General features: G+C 34.3%; 3 protein-coding genes across 6 annotated transcripts; 1 reads left to right on the top strand and 2 right to left on the bottom strand.

Moving 5' to 3' along the window:
- The first annotated feature begins 3343 nt into the window (after positions 1–3343).
- On the top strand, positions 3344–5576 carry LOC133687912 (U-box domain-containing protein 4-like). Its single transcript, XM_062107254.1, has 2 exons — positions 3344–4918; positions 5060–5576. The coding sequence occupies exons 1-2, from the start codon at positions 3545–3547 to the stop codon at positions 5147–5149; spliced, it is 1464 nt and encodes a 487-aa protein (XP_061963238.1). The 5' UTR covers positions 3344–3544; the 3' UTR covers positions 5150–5576.
- A 2833-nt stretch (positions 5577–8409) lies between these two features.
- On the bottom strand, positions 8410–11794 carry LOC133687911 (inositol transporter 4-like). 4 transcript variants are annotated; one of them, XM_062107253.1, is made up of 7 exons: positions 11776–11794; positions 10813–10999; positions 10597–10667; positions 10154–10489; positions 9965–10072; positions 9204–9809; positions 8410–9007 (listed from the first exon to the last, which is right to left on the bottom strand). In XM_062107253.1, exons 2-7 carry the CDS (start codon positions 10946–10948, stop codon positions 8525–8527), a joined length of 1740 nt encoding a protein of 579 aa, XP_061963237.1. In that variant the 5' UTR covers positions 10949–10999; positions 11776–11794; the 3' UTR covers positions 8410–8524. The 4 variants fall into 4 exon arrangements, with proteins under 4 accessions (XP_061963237.1, XP_061963236.1, XP_061963235.1 ...); XM_062107252.1 differs by lacking the exon at positions 11776–11794 and adding an exon at positions 11386–11684; XM_062107251.1 differs by lacking the exon at positions 11776–11794 and adding an exon at positions 11396–11684 and having other exon boundaries at positions 10813–11014.
- A 1835-nt stretch (positions 11795–13629) lies between these two features.
- On the bottom strand, positions 13630–16752 carry LOC133688777 (inositol transporter 4-like). Its single transcript, XM_062108387.1, has 6 exons — positions 16429–16752; positions 16252–16322; positions 15839–16174; positions 15638–15745; positions 14572–15177; positions 13630–14364 (listed from the first exon to the last, which is right to left on the bottom strand). Exons 1-6 carry the CDS (start codon positions 16565–16567, stop codon positions 13894–13896), a joined length of 1731 nt encoding a protein of 576 aa, XP_061964371.1. The 5' UTR covers positions 16568–16752; the 3' UTR covers positions 13630–13893.
- Between the last annotated feature and the right edge of the window lie 242 nt (positions 16753–16994).

The following is a 16994-nucleotide window of genomic DNA, read 5'->3' as shown; positions in this document are numbered from 1 at the left end:
TTATTAACTATTTTTTTCTAAAAAACCAAAACAAAAAACAATTAAAAAATAAAATTTATAAAGTAAATCAATAAATTTTTGTTATGTTTTCATCAAATAATAATTAGTGTTTCTCTACTTTAATCCTTCTAAATACACTAAATTAATTTACGTTAATATAAATTCCAACCGATGTAGCTATATTGAAAAAAAATGAAGGTTCTGGGTAGTTAGATAGAGACTTGTCATAGGGATATGTTATTAACAAATCACATAGAAAGCTTAGCATATATATTTATAGATTAGTAAGACAAAGTTAAGCTCTATAAAAGCTTGATTGTGTCATACCAACTGTTAAAGAATTATTTTATCTTAATAGTTTATGTTGTTAGGTGAGATTTTAAAATATAATTTATATTATTCTTTTACATACCCTCAAGTGAAAGTCTTTCGAGTTTGAAACACGTATAACCCCATACTATCTTGTGCTTATTTTTTATAAAATAAACAGGGACGATGAGATTCAAACTCATGATCACTTGGTTATCAAGACTCTGATACCATGTCAAAAAACCATCTCAACCCAATAGTTTAAGTTGTTAGGCGAGGTCCTAAGATATAATTTATATTATTCTTTAACATCAATAACTTTGAAATAAAAGGTTATTGTTACCCATCTTAGGACCTCACATAAATATACAAAAAAAATAAAAAAAAGTTCAAAAAAAATACATTAGTGGAAAAAACATGAAAAATGTCCAAAACAATTGTCAAAGACTGGTTGAGGAGAATCAAAATACCCAAAGTTGAAAAATTGATAGCTCAATCCTGACCGATGAAGGCTTTATTAACAAGAAAAATTTAATTTGGGAAGAGAAATTTAAAATTAGATGTTTAATAACTCAATTGAGATTTTGCAGGGTTTAATTGAATTTATTAAGGGTTTAATTGCAAGAAAAATTAGTTTTTGAATTCCATTTAGGCTTTAATTGGAAAAAATTGAAATTTAAGGTTTGGATTACACTTTTGAAAAGGTAATTTAGTCAAATCAGATGCTTAATTGCATAAATATTGAAGTTAGATAGGCAATTAAAGACTTGATTGAAGAAATTCAAAATCAAGGACCAAACTGTAAAAGGCACGAGACTTTATAGACTTAAATCAGCAAACTTAAGGGCCAAATTGAAGACAATTGAAAGTTTTATGGTCAATTAAAAGTCAATTTGCATAAATCAAAAATCAAGGACCTAATTGAAAAAGATGCTGAACTTTATGGTTGATTATTAAGCTTGACATGTGCGGAACTGCACGAGATTAAAAGTTTTTTGGGGTTTTAATATTAGAATTTTGGTTTTTGATTCAAGATCTATTTTGATGAAATTGTAATTTGTGAATGCTAATAGAAGTGAATGGATGCTAGATTTTTTATTCTCAAATGATTTCCAACCTTTTTATGCCTTTGGTTTCTTGAAATCTAATCCGGATTGGAAATCTTGTTGTTATAATTGTTTTGAATGTTCTTTAATGTTCTTGAGTTGTTCTTGATTTTTTTGTATTTAATTTGTTTTTGGTATAAAAAAATTGTGTTTTTCTATTTTTTAAAGTTTGATTCATTTTAAGCTTTAATTTCTGTTTTGGTTTGGTTTTCTAGTCAAATCAGTGTTTTTTGTTTGGTTTAAGGTCTAGCTAAAGATTTCAGGTCAATCTAATCAGGTCAAAGGGTTTTTAAAATTATTTTTTTGTTTAAAATTAATTTTTTTTATGTTTTTATATCATTATAATATATTAATATAAAAAATAAACTTCAAATAAATAAAAAATATATATTATTTTAATATATTTTAAAATTAAAAAAATTTAAAAACAATTATCACCACGAATTCAAATTGTAATATAACAATATAAAAAATAAACTTTAAAAATAAAAAAAATTATTATTTTAATATATTTTAAAATTAAAAACTTTAAAAACAATACCACGATTTCAAAATCCAAATTCAAACTCAACGTCATTAATGTCCTGTAATATATATATATATATATATATATATATATATATATATATATATATATATATATAAATAATTCACTCGAATCAATCGGATTGATTACTTGTAGATATTATCTATCAATTTAAACTCGATCAGTCCCTATATCTTGCCTGACAACTCTGCAGCAAAAAATTAAGAAATTTTTATCATCAAGACCCGGTTTGTTTGCAGAAAAGTAGTTTTTTTTTGGAAAATAAATTTCAGAAAAAGTGAATTTCAGGAAAGTATTTTCTGATGTTTGGTAGTGTAATGGAAAATAAGTTGGAAAACACTTTCCAGTATTTGGTTATGTTATGGGAAATAAGCTGGAAAATAACTTATTAATGTTTTATTTTTTCAAGTTTATTAAAATAATAAGGAACAAATCTTACAAATTAAAAAGTTGAATGAGAATGAAATTGAAAAAAAAAAAATTTCATAAATTATCTCAAATAAAATAAATAATAATCAAAATAATAGAGATCAAATCTAAAAAATTAAAAAAAATGAAAGGTGAAGAAATTAAAATAATAATAATTAACATTTCATAAATTATTTCAAATAAAATAAGTAAAAATCAAAAGAATGAGGATCAAATTTGATAGATAAAAAAATTCAATAAAACAATGATAAGGAAAAAGCAAATAGCAATTATAAAAATAAAGACCAAAATTAATATAAAAATTAAATTTTAAGAGATGAAATTGAAAAATAAATATTCAAAACAAATTATATATAGCAATCAAAAGTTTGAGGATCAAATTTGATATAATCAGCAAATAATGACTTTTCTAAATTTTTCATAACTTTCGGAAAGTGTTTTCCGCCCAAATTTTTCAGGAAAATACTTTCCTAAAAACCATGGCAAATTTTCCTTTGACTGGAAAGTGTTTTCCGTTGACCAACTTTTTCAATGGCAAACAAACACATGAAAGTTTGGAAAGTGGTTTCCCGGAAACCACTTTCCAGAAAATAAACACAGCCAAAAGAGAAAACACTTTTCTAGAAACCAAACCAAATTGTTCTTTGACTGGAAAGTGTTTTCCGTTGACCGAAAAGTATTTTCGTTGACCGAAAAGTGTTTCCGTTGACCGGAAAGTATTTTTCATTGACTAACTTTTCTAATGAAAAATAAACACAAAAAAATTTAAAAAGTAATTTCTTAAAAAATAAATCTCGAGAAAGCCATTCTTGTTTCTACGTTACTTCGAAAGTTAAGAACTCGAATTGACCCGATGATGTATGAGTTTAAACCGAGTAATCTAACAATGCCCTCTAAGCTATGCAACAAAGGTTGTATAAGCGCTCAAAGCGCGTCCACCTGTGACCATGCAACTTTATCATCATCCCCTGGATAAAGCAAAAGCCATTCTCCTCCATCTCTCTCTCTCTCTCTCCCTCCCTCCCTCCCTCCCTCCCTCTCCACCATGAAACTTTCTTGAAACTCCAAACATCCAATTCCATGGTAATTTAATTTCATTCGAGGGGGAATTGAAATAACGCAAAAAGAAAAAGAAAAACTCTTTTTCCAAAATATGGTTTCCCTTCAAGATTCCCACTCTCAATACTCCACTCCAAATCGCTTCCCTTTAACCTCAGCCTCTCCTTCCCCTATCAAAATCCACCGACACGCCGGCCGTTCCATGCGGACCATCCGCTCTACTTTCTTTCAGACAAGCTCCAGCTCCTTCGCTTCACTTCCCAACAACTCAGCTGCTTCAACTCCCTTCGATTCTGAAAACTTAACTGAGTCTGTCATTGACATGCGACTCGGCGAGCTCGCGAAAACCTTAAACCAAAATAGCAATGGCAATCATGGTAGTTTTAAGAAAAAGTTGTTGTCGACGTCATCTTCCTCGGAGGAGGAGTTTCTTGATATTGCAGAAGCTTTTTCTGATTTTTCTGGCTGCAGCTCTGATATTTCTGGAGAACTACAACGTCTTGCATGCTTGCCATCGTCTCCAATGCATGATGGTGAAGTGGAAGGGTGTAAGGAGAAGAACCCATCAATGGAAATTGTAGCTGAGCCTTGTCATGGGTTCTTACAAAGGGAATCTTTTTCCACGGAAATCATTGAAAGTATTTCCCCGGAGGATCTTCAGCCGACGGTGAACATCTGTGTTGACGGGTTACAGTCTCCGTCGATTACTGTTAAAAGATCTGCTGCGGAAAAGTTGAGGTTTTTGGCAAAGAATAGAGCGGATAACAGGGCGTTGATTGGTGAATCGGGGGCGATTTCTGCTTTAATCCCGTTGCTTAAACAAAGTGATCCGTGGGCGCAAGAACATGCGGTGACGGCCTTGTTGAACTTGTCATTGTACGAGGAGAACAAGAAGAGGATTACGAATTCGGGTGCGATTAAGTCTTTTGTTTATGTGCTTAAATCTGGGACTGAAAATGCTAAGCAAAACGCGGCGTGTGCGTTGCTTAGTCTGGCTTTGATTGAAGAGAACAAAAGCTCGATTGGAGCTTGTGGGGCGATACCGCCATTGGTATCGCTTTTGATTAATGGTTCAAACAGGGGCAAGAAGGATGCATTGACCACATTGTATAAGATTTGTTCGATAAAGCAGAATAAAGAGAGGGCTGTGGCTGCTGGGGCAGTTAAGCCATTGGTGGGGATGGTGGTGGAGGCAGGGGCAGGGATGATGGCGGAGAAGGCAATGGTGGTGTTGAGTAGTTTGGCTGCGATTGAAGAAGGGAGAGAAACAATCGTTGAAGAAGGTGGGATTGCTGCACTTGTTGAGGCTATTGAAGATGGTTCTGTTAAAGGGAAAGAGTTTGCTGTTGTCACTTTGTTGCAATTATGTAATGATAGTGTTAGAAATCGCGGCTTACTTGTCAGAGAAGGTGCAATTCCTCCTCTTGTTGCGCTTTCGCAGAATGGGAGCATTCCCGCTAAGAACAAGGTAAATTCTTGTTGATTCTGATGGATTCAGTACTAGATTTTACAGCTTTTCAAGTTAAATTTGATCCCAGTAGTCATTAGTTTGAGTTATTAATGTTTTTTGATTGGAGTGGTATTGATGGTGGGGGTGGTGTTGGTGCAGGCTGAGAGGCTACTTGGGTACTTGAGAGAACCAAGGCAAGAGTCTGCTGCTGCTTCATCTTCAAGCCCTCAAAGAGGTGGTGGATTTTGATCTTTTTTACTATTCTTACTGGTAATTACTAGTACTGATTAGAATGAGTGGTTGGCTGTTCTTGGTGTGTATATATAGGTAGTGTTTTTTGCATGGTTTGTACAGTGGATGATAAATTGGATGGAATGATTAGTAAATGGGAAATTAGGGGAAGCTAGGGAGAAATACTCATAGACTGACTTGCTTTAGATGTACGAGTTTGACTTGAACTAGGTTTTGGAAGGTGGGGGGTTTGTGATTCTGATGGAATTTCCACAGGAGAATTACTTGTTTGATTTGCGGGTTTTGGTTGGTTGATGATGGGAATTTGGGCTTGTTCCTTGTGTATTGTTTGGATGACCCAAATTCTGTTTACTGATTGTTCTTGTTTAATTAAACTAGTGAAGATAAAAGAGCATGCTCCTTCTTGCAGCATGTTTTTATTGCATCTTGTAGCTTGGATTCCATCTATGTTGTGTTGATTTCAGCTTTGCTAGTGGGCAATCTAGATTGACTAGATCTTGTGCTGAAGATTGTGAACATTTTCTGTTCTCTTGATCTCTCTCCTCGTGGCACTAGATCTTCTGGGATTTTCACCCAGCATGGTGAATTCTCCTTTAGAGAGGTCTCTGGTATCAGAAAAATGCAATCTTGTACCTTGTATGGTCATGTGCTTTCTGTCTAATAAAGAACAGGCAAGAAATCTTTAAAATCTTATAATGTTGATAAGGCCTCGTGCAAGTTCACTCGGTCAAGAATTACTCCAAGTGAGTGATTTTGCATCGGCAATCTGTGTTCATTTCCTCCTTTGATTACCATTTTTGTTGCTCAGAATTTCTGCTACCAGAAGGAAGGCAATGGTTTCATGCCTTCACCATTGTTGAAGGGTTTGAATCTAAGGTCAAGAGAAGCGTTAATATTTATTTGATGGAAGCACATGAACATGTATGTAGGTCCCTTTGATCTCCTTGTCTTTGGTGTGAAGTCGTTTTTTGTGCTATGTGCTTTCCATCACCACCTGTCTGTCTGCTGTACTTCCTTTGATGGGAGTACACTGTTGTGTGGTTAAATTGCGTTTAGCTGCTTTCACAGTTTTAAAATTGTTAGGTTAATCAATATGAATCATAGTTTTTAAAAACTATCTTTTCAAATCATAAAAAAATCTTTATTTGTATTTGCAGTTGAAAAATGTTTTTTTAAAATTTTTTTTTTTTGCTTTGTGATAATTTTATATTTGTTTTGATTTGTTGATGTTAAAAATAAATTTTTAAAAATAAAAAATATTATTTGAATGTATTTTTAAATGAAAAATATTTTAAATATGAGTGTTTGTTTAAATTATTTTTTATTTAAAAAAATATTAAATTAATGTTTTTTATACGAGTTTGATGAGCTTATATCACCAACAAAAAAAAAAATCTTGAAAAATATAACATCTTTAAATATCACTCTGCAACATAATATCAAGTTATTATCAACAATAATAGTTCATTTGGGATAAAATTGTTTGGGATAATAGTAGAAGTGGTTTTTTAAAGTATTTTTAAAATATATAAAAATAATAATATTTTTATTTTTAAAAATTTATTTTTGATAACAATAAATATTTAAAAATTAAAAAATATATATTTTAAAAAAACTCCGCTCTCAAACACCGCAAAGTAAGTAGGATGGCGGTGCATCGCAACAAGAGCACAAAAATAAGCCTCGGAGAAAGCCACCAACCACTGAAATCGCACCATGGATTTCCTTAAAGCATTTTATAAACTTTCCTTGTCGTTGTTCAATGTGTGGCAGCTGGCAGAGCAGGTATGTGTTGTCCTGCTCCTTGCTAGGGTTTTTGATATTTTATAGAAAACGGGCTCAAAGGGACCAAATTCTGGGCGCTCACTGACATGATTTTTTGTTTGTTCTTCTTCTTAATGAACAACTTGCTTATTATGGAAAGGTTAGGCGGCCATCCTCTCACCAGCAACACTCCTTTGCTGTTGAAGTATATTTCCCCTCGAGAGAAGCACAACTGAGAAAAAAAACTTGGGAAAATATCATACAAATAAGCGCAACAAGTTGAAATTCAATACATTATTCTCAGCAGTGTAGCCTTAAAAGAAATCAAAGGTTTGCATGCAACCTTTAAATCCTTTTTATTTTTTTTTATGATTTTAATATACTAATTTTAAAAATAAAAGAAATTTAAAGAAATTATTTTAATTTATTTTTACATGAGAAGTAATTTTAAAAAATTTCATGCGCTAAATGACCAAATACCGACAGAACTTAAATTTTACCAGCTGTGTTATTTTTATATATATAAAAAAGCCTCTGGATATGTTAGAGTAGTGAAAACATTTTCCTGTGTGTTTTGACCAACTAATCAATTGCTAGATGATTTCTGAGGAAAAGGATGCCCTTATCCTATCAGTTTCTGCTGCCGCCACAAACTTCCCGGTCATGGCAAAATATAGGTTTTTGTTGAAGGGAACAGCCGAAAATCAAGACCCTTTATGGGCTTCAAGTATTTCGTTGCCAAGGTTGGCTCCCATGTCTGCAAAATGGCAGTTTGTGAAAATGAAAAAGGATATTATAGACCTGGAATTATTGCTGGATAAGGACCTGGAGAAATTTGATTGAGTATATCGTTTAATTAACATTTATATTATTTTTTTCTCTCAAAAAATCTCAGTTCAAACCGAGCTCGATTTAGCAGGTTGACCCTGAAAATCCTTAACTCAAAGCATTATCCACTATCCAGGTCGAGTTAAAGTTAAACAAGAAAAGATATTCGAGTTAAAGTTAAACAAGAAAAGATATTGACTTGGTTAATCTGGCTAGATTGACTCGTGATCATTGACCTAGTTGAGTTGATTGTGAAACTTGAATGATTTAGCTGCAAGATATCATTTTAATAAAAATATTCCAGCTATCTGGACATTTTTCTGAATCAAACCCTCTATTTTCGAAACGAGAAACGACGAGCCCACTTGAACATTCCTATCTTCACTGACCCAAGTGTGAACTTCCCAAGGTAGGCAGCGAAGTTCATGTCCAGCCGTTTCATGGCCGCAATCTCAAAGCTAGCCAAGGTAAGTGAAGATTGAACGTGGTCAAAATAATCAAGTGTCGGTTCCTCCTTCTTATCCTTCCACGCGGTTGTTTGCTGGGTTGCGAGCCGATTTCAAGCTTCGTAAAACATGAAGGGTTAGTACTTTAAGCAAATATTTAACTCCGCAGGAAGTTGATCGAGAAAGATTCATTGTTATAGCTACATGGCTCATGCATCATTCGGTCAATTGGCAACAACCGGCTGCCCTAGTTTTATTCATTAAAGTAACAATAGAGCTGTTTAATTGTAACTAATATATGTAATTGCAACCTAGGGTGTTGAAGGCAATTCTTTTATGCGGATTCAACTTGGTACTTGGATTTTTCTTTCTTTCCTCTAAATAATCTAGGTTTGTAGCCATCCTCTAGTAGCTTTTCGACCTCCTCAAATTGCAGGCCTTTAGTTTCAGGCACTAAGAAGTATATGAATGTGAGGCTAATGGTAGAAATTCCGGCAAATAAGAAGAATGTGCCACCGGCACCAAGAGCTTCGGTGAGAGATAAGTATGATTCGCTGACAATGAGATTTGAACACCAATTGGACACAGCAGCAATACCTCCACAAACACCTCTATATCTCAATGGATAGATTTCTGAGTTCACAATCCATGGCACGGTTCCCATTCCAGGAGAATAGGAAATGATGTATAGTCCGAGGAGTATGACGGCAAGAAATCCGAATCTGCTTGGGCAACCCTTCTCGAAAAAAACACGTTTTTCTGCACGGCAGTCACCCTTAATAGCCTTGGTTGAATCCAGGCATGCTCCAGGATGGATCTGTTCATGTAAAAAAAATCATTATCGGTGTCAGGTTGATAAACTTGTACACTTCAAAATGTTATTAAAGGATATTATAGTATGATCAAATTAACAGTAACAATTCACTGAACGTAGCAAGGGTTCGTGTAGAAAAATTAAGTAATTCAGCATGCACAATGTATAGCCAAACAATTGAGAAAGTGAAAGAACTAACTTCACTGACTGCATTAGCACAGAACCCACAATCAGCTTTCAAACAAGTCATGCAGCTCCACCTTGATGCATCCGAGGCTGTCAAGAAACGCGGACAAGTAGAGTTTGTTCCAAAGTGGGCTGTCTCAATCCCACTAACTTTAGGAGCATGATTAGAAGCTTCAATAAACACAACAGATAAGATCACGAGGAAGGAGATGATTCCGATCATTGAAATAATCATCAACCTTCTCCTTCCATATCTGTCGACAAAACACATGCTAACAATGGAGCCAACCGCATTTAGGCCAGAAGTAATGAGAGAGAGTGTCAAGGCAACTGAGTTCGAAGCAAATCCGGCGAACTGAACTATAGTTGGGGCATAGTACATGACTGTATTTATGCCCACAAACTGCTGAGCAACTTGAACAGTAATACCTGCATAGAGTCCCCTGCGAACTACCTTGTTTTTAAATGCACCCATCACTTTAGTTATCATGCCCTCTCCAATAGCAGCTTCATCAGCCTTCTCGGCTTCAACGGATGATTTCAAGGCATTCAACTCATGTTCAACTTCATGAGCAGGATAGATTTTCTCCAAGATTGCCCTTGCCTCATCTACCCTGTCCTGAATATCAAAAACACATTGCAGTAGCACAAAACATCTTTAGAGTGGAACGACTAATCCGTGAGGACATCATTGTTTTTGCGAGATAACAAATTTCAGTGTTTTATAATAGATTTAAACATGTGAGGAGTTTCTTTAAGAAGCATGATCATAACCTTTCTGTAGAGCCATCGAGGAGATTCAGGAAGTGATAGCATCAACACAAATTGAACCACAGCTGGGACTCCAGCAACTCCAAGCATCCATCGCCAGGTTCCAGGAGCCTGAAACATGATTTTGAGACATTAAAACCTTGTTTAACTTCGAGAGGTTAAGGAGCAAGTAGTGATCGTCAGAACACATACCTTGGTGAAACCAAGATTGATAAGATAAGACAGAAATTGTCCTCCAGTAATTAGCAATCCATTTGTGCTAACAAGAGCGCCTCTAATTCTTGCAGGAGAAGCTTCCGAGATGTAAAGAGGAGCAGTCATGGATGCCATTCCCACTCCCAAGCCAACAAAAATTCTTCCGATAACAATCACCCAAGGTTTTGGAGCTGCAGCCATGACAACTGCACCAAAAAAGAACACAACATCGGCACCTAAAATTGCCACTCTCCTGCCCCACCTGTCATTAATATATCCACCAAACGCAGCACCAACAATAGCTCCCGCGACAGCCATACTCACTATGGTTTCCTGCCGATATGAAACAAACTTATCAAAGCGAGAACATAGATGATACCCAAATATCTCTTATCTCTTTCTCTCAGGAGAACAACATAGTAAAACATATTTTAACTCACCTGCAGCCATGTTTTTCTGTCAACATCTTCGAAATCGTCACGAATGTAAAGCAATGCACCAGAAATAACTCCTAAAAATTGCCATAACAAAAGACTCATTACTATGTTTTAATAAATCACAAAGACCACTAATTAAAGCAAACTTATAAGAGACAGACAGTCTTGAAAACCCATCCATGTTACTAATAAAATCTATCCAAGAGTTGACTTTTTTACCTGTATCGTAACCAAACAGGAGCCCTCCAATGCCAGCTGAAAGTGCAAGCCTCATAATATAAGGAGTCTTCCATACAGTCCTCCAGCACTCTGTAAACTCTGTCTTGTCAGCAGTGGCAACACCTCCTTCCACCATTTTTGCAGGAAGTAAATTTCAGAGGAGCTAACTGATAAATTGAGATACAATCTGCAAATTCACAGCCTTGAAAATTATCGGAACCTCATAAACACCTCTTTACAGTAAAGTCAATCGACGCTGACAACTATTGACACAAAGCATCAAATTCCTATGAAAAAATAAGATAAAACCTTGAATAGATCAAATTAAGAATCTTCACTATCCATAATGCCAAACAGACTATTAATCCTACATCAAACAACAGACCAAATCTATCTAATAAACAAATGTAAATCAAGAACCCTTCATATATTTACACTCTCTCTGTCTTACTTCCTTGTCTCTGGGAAAAAATTAAACACAAAGATTCTTTCAAATTATGCTTTGATTATCTTAATTATAACCACGCAGAGTGCATTCAAAACAACCCAAAAAGAGAGAAAAGAAAATGAAACCTGTTGCTACCTTAACTGTAGACTGTTTATCTTCTTCTTCTAAACCCTTTTCTGGGTGCAAACAATGATGCCTTCTGTTCAAATGGATATGCTCAAAGTACTAGTCCTGAATATACACCATACTTTCATGACATGACACGTAAAGAGATAAAATTTGGTAATGTTGATTTATCAAAAAATAAAAAAGAAGAAGGTGATATTGACTTGGTTTTCTTGATTTTTGGATCATGTAATTAATACAGTATTTAAGGATTCCTAGAAGAAGTCTGACACATGTAAATTTTTTGACAGGGTGATGTTATCTTGTAAACAAATTCCCTCCTTCAAATGGATAAATTATGGGTGAATGTACATATATACTAATAATTATATCCTTTTTTGTGAAATTACCTTTCAAAATCTCAATTGCTAAATTTGTGAAACCCTTACCTACTACTGGAAAACAAAGATAAATAGGTGAGAATCAAAATAAACGCATTGAATAACTAGGGGTTTTTTAAAATCGAGTAACCAAGAAAAAATAGAAAAATCATGAAAATAAATTGAAAAATATTTTTTTAAAAAAACCATCTTGGTTTAACTCGGTTTGGGTTGTATCCAAACTGAACTTTTCGTGTCTTGAATTTTTCTCTGCTGCAAGCCTAGAAATCCTTATTGAGGTCATCTTTATGATAAATAAGGAATTTTCAGTCCGAGTCTAAGATCCATTTCATTTCCAATTAATCACTATAAATACTTGAGAACACTTAACTTTATTTTGTTAGAAATAGATTGAAAATCTTAGTTTGATTCCATGTTTAAGAATTTTGATGGAGTTGGGCTGGCTTTGTTTAAAAAGTCAAATAAAAAAAACCTAAAAAAGCTATTCCAATAATAAATTATTAAAACAAAATTTAAAATAGGTCCATTAAAAGCCAAAAAAACGAGCACATCGGTTTTTTATTAAATTCGAGTCAAAATTTATAAAAATTAAAAATTTCAATTCGGTTAAATTTCTTTTATCAAAAACAGACCAGACTATAAACATCTCTGTAAATAATTGTTAATTTATTATTGGTTTAAGAATAACATTGTTTTTATATATTTAATATACTTAGTTAGTGTATGTTTATTAATATGGTGCAGAATATTTTTTAATTAAAATAATAAATTTTTTATTTTTAATATCAATATATTAAAATTATAAACACCTGAAAAGAATAAACTTGATGATTTTCCAGGAAAACAAATTAAAAAAGAGAGTAAAGCACAATAACAATAACAAGCAATCCCTTAATTTTCACCATGGAAAAAACAATCATCTTTAGGTTTTATGTAATTTTAAAAAATGAAAATGATATATGAAAATGACATCAACTTTTCCAGAGATATCTCCTTCCGTGTTTGAATGGTCATAAACTTTCTTAAAAGGAAAACATGTGTTCTATAAATATTCTCCTGATTAAATAATTTTAAGAGGAGAATCTTCTCCTTCATGACAAACAAAAATGGCCCTACACCAGCATCAAAGTTTGGCCGAAAGGAATATTTCCTTTTCCCCCTCTCTTTTTTTCTCCTTTTTTTTTTGGGATTCCATGCATGAATCTTATGGATAAGTATTATTGTGGAAAAAGTGGTGTTTTAGTCATAGTAATAATATTATTTATTGTGTTAAACCATGGCTATCACGGTAATAGACAGTGTTCTTGACATAGAAAATTACTGTATTTGTTTTTTTCATAGCCCCACATAACCATCATTAGCCATAGAATAAGTTGTGGAAACAAAGCACTGCAAATTATTATCATTCAATGGGATATTATATCAAAAGAAATCAAATTACATTTCAATGAAAAATATGATAGTTCCTAATTAAAGGGACTTCCTTCTATGTGCCCTAAAAGTGCTGTGAGTCCAAAGTTGTGTGTTCTTCTCAATCTTCTGCAGATAGGAGGCAATGGTCTGCATCAAGAACTTCCTTCTCTTTACATACATACAGACCATGGAGTTGAGCCTGCCTCTTTGCTTTCTTTGTTGGCACCTTGTCAACGGATTGGGATGAGAAAAAGTAATGTCAGAGCTTAATTGAGATTTCAAGGATGTCCTTTTCCCATCTTTAGAAGGATTTTTCTAATCTTCTATCGATTTTGCTAATTCGAATTTAAAAGCTAGAAATCATGAGGTAGGCTTTTGCACCAAATAGTGAACAATACTAGTAAAATCCCTTCATTTTCGTGGAGACATAGGACATAATTCACATGGAAATAATAAAATCTTGTTTGGGCTGTGCTTTGATAATAGTAGAGCTCATCAGCATGTTCGTAGTAGCAAGAACTTAAACTAACATGGAAATTAAAAATGATTACAGAACAGGAGGAAACCATTATTAATTACAGATACCCAATGAGATACAAAGAAATGCATCAGCAACATTAAATAATGTCGATGGCAAAGCACTGTCTGAGATATTGTGGCAAAGCAGTCTAGCTATATAATGCTAGAAAAGGGTGTTTTTTTCCCGCGTTAAATTCAGACAGAATCGGCTCCTTTTGTGTTTTTACCGAATAGTTTTGGTCTGAACCCAGACTTCAGCATCTTCTCAACCTCCTCGAATTGTAGACCTTTGGTTTCAGGTACCAAGAAGAAGATGGCGATAAGTGCAAGGAAAGAAATTCCAGCGAATAGCAGGAAGGCTCCGGCAACGGTGAGGGTTTCAGTGAGTGTTAAGAAGGTTAGACTCACAATCAGATTTGAAGTCCAGTTTGCCACTGCTGCTATTCCTCCACCTACACCCCTATATCTCAGTGGGTATATCTCCGAGTTTACGATCCACGGCGCAGTTCCCATTCCAGGCGAGTAGGAAATAATGTACAAGCCGAGAAGTATAACCGCAAAGAATCCAATTTTGCTTGGGCAACCTTCCTCAAACCAAACGCCTTTTTGCGCAAGACATGAACCTTTTAAATCCTTGTTTGAAACTAGGCAGGCTCCAGGATGGTACTACCACAGAAGAATACACATCAAATTAGTGTTAATAAATCTTAATCCAAAAACTTTCAATTTGTAACCGTTTATTCAACAAGTTTCTGATAATTAAAATGTTAACCAGTTTAGGTGAGGTTCTAGGAATAAGTTTCTATTACTCTCTAACATTTAGTATCAATTTCAGAATTGGCCAAAAACAGGGCGAGGGATGAATAGACTTACTTGGTTTTCAGCATTAGAACAGAAAGAACATTGTGCTTTCAAGCAACTCATGCAGTCCCATTTATTTTTATTTACATTAGAGAAATAACTTGGACATGTAGAGTTAGCACCAAAATGTGCAGATTCTACTTGACTAATCCCCGGAGAGTGGATGGAAGCTTGTTGAAACACGATCGCGAGAACCACAAGGCAAGTAATGATGCCGAACATTGAGATAATCATCAACTTTCTCCTCCCATATCTATCAACGAAAAGCATACTGATGATGGAGCCGAGAGCATTGAGGCCAGAAGTAACCAGAGAAAGGGCTAAGGCCACTGATTTTGAAGCAAATCCAGCAAACTGAACTATGGTCGGGGAATAATACATGACAGTATTGATGCCCACAAATTGCTGAGCAACTTGAACTGTAATGCCTGCGTAGAGTCCCCTGCGGACAACAGGGTCTTTGAAAGCACCCTTTACTTTAGAGAGTGTGGTTGTTCCAATAGAATCTTCAATTTCCTTCTCATTTTGAACGGATTCTTTCAAGGCATTTATCTCACTCTCAACTTCATCAGGAGGATATATTCTCGCGAGAACAGTTCTAGCCTCATCAACCTTGTTCTGTGGGGGGGGATGAAGCACAAACAAACGAATTTTTTAACAAAAAAAAATCATATATATTTTAATTTAATATTTGTATCGAGCTAAGAGTTTGCTATAAAGGTTAGCTTGTTTTTGTCGGCTAAGGCTGTTTTCATATTCAAGTTCGGTTCAGAATTTAATGTTGATAATTTTTATTTATTTTATTAATTATTTCTTAGTTAGGTTTCAAAATTTTAATTTTAATTGGTTTTAATTAGATATATCGATTTTAGCTTCTATTTAAACATACTCATGTCTTATTTTTGTTCATATTATTCAAATTTTATAAAACATAGAGATTTTTTTCTATGTTTGGAACTATAACCTAGAGCTTGAAAAGCCCTACTTTTCCATTCTTTTGCTATAGACCATGTCAATTGCTGTCTAAAGATTGAAACAAAGTACAGGCAAATTTTGTTAAGAAAGAAGGAATTATTACCGCTCGGTAGAGCCATCTAGGAGACTCAGGAAGCGACAGCATCAGCACAAATTGAATTAGAGCAGGGGTTCCGGCCACCCCAAGCATCCAACGCCAAGTTCCAGGAGCCTGAAACATGCATGAAGCCATGACAGATTATAACTTGTTATCAGTTTCAGAAAGTCGAAGCTAGCAAAAAGGTTATGCTTCGAATTACGTCACCCTAGTGAAAGCCAGATTGATGAGGTAAGCCAAGAACTGTCCCCCAGTAATCATCAGGCCATTCATGCTAACAAGAGCACCTCGAATTCGTGCCGGTGAAGCTTCTGATATATAAAGAGGGGCAGTCATGGATGCCATTCCAACTCCTAAGCCAACTAGAAATCTTCCAACAATAATAATCCATGGATGTGGAGCAACAGCCATGACTATTGCACCAACGAAGAACAAAAAATCTGCAACTAAAATGGTTTTTCTCCTCCCTAAACTGTCACTGCAAAATCCACCAATTGCAGCACCAAAAATTGCTCCTAAAACACAAGTACTTACAATCAATTCCTGCAGAACAAGAACATGAACATAAAATCAGCACAACAGGAAATTTTTTGTGATTCAGAAAATGGAGAGAAATTCACCTGTAGAAAGGTGTTTCTGCCAACAGCCTCAAAATCCTCTTTAATGTAAAGCAAGGCACCAGAAATAACCCCTACACCCCATAAACAAATACATGTTAGTTCTGAATTTTCTATGTAACCAGAAACAAAACACAAAACGTTAATCTGATTCAAAATCAAATGAATCTATATATGTACCTGTATCGTAGCCGAAAAGAAGACCTCCAATTCCAGCGGAGAAAGCAAGCCTCATAATATAAGGAGTCTTCCATGTTACCTTCCAACATTCTGTGAATTCTGTCTTGTCCGCTGCTTTCACAACACCTCCTTCCACCATTATTTTATTTTTTCAGTTTTTCACACGCCTTAAAGTCTCTTATCTGAGTGAGTATACAGTGCAAAGAAACTAATTAATGAAATTTTTTCAGTTTTTCAAAAGGGTTTAATTGATCTAGTGAATTACCATTGATTTATCAAAAACACTACTACTTTTATAGGAGGAGATAATAAACACTTATGGAAACCATATGATTTTATTCTAATATTAATTATATATGATTTAGAGATATCATTATCTTTATTTTCAGATTTTAATTACGGAAATTGACATAAGGGAGTCCCATTATATTTTTTGATTAGTAATAATACATCACCTTTCCTAATCAGAAAAGTAATGGATAAGTTCTGCTATCTTTTTGGGAAGGATATCCAAGTTAGCTTTTGGCTGAGGGATAAGATAGACATGTTTTTTATGTTAAAAGTAA

Source organism: Populus nigra, chromosome 3 (genome assembly GCF_951802175.1).
Source record: "Populus nigra chromosome 3, ddPopNigr1.1, whole genome shotgun sequence".
NCBI classification, from domain to species: Eukaryota; Viridiplantae; Streptophyta; class Magnoliopsida; order Malpighiales; family Salicaceae; genus Populus; species Populus nigra.
This window is presented reverse-complemented; position numbering and strand designations above follow the sequence as displayed.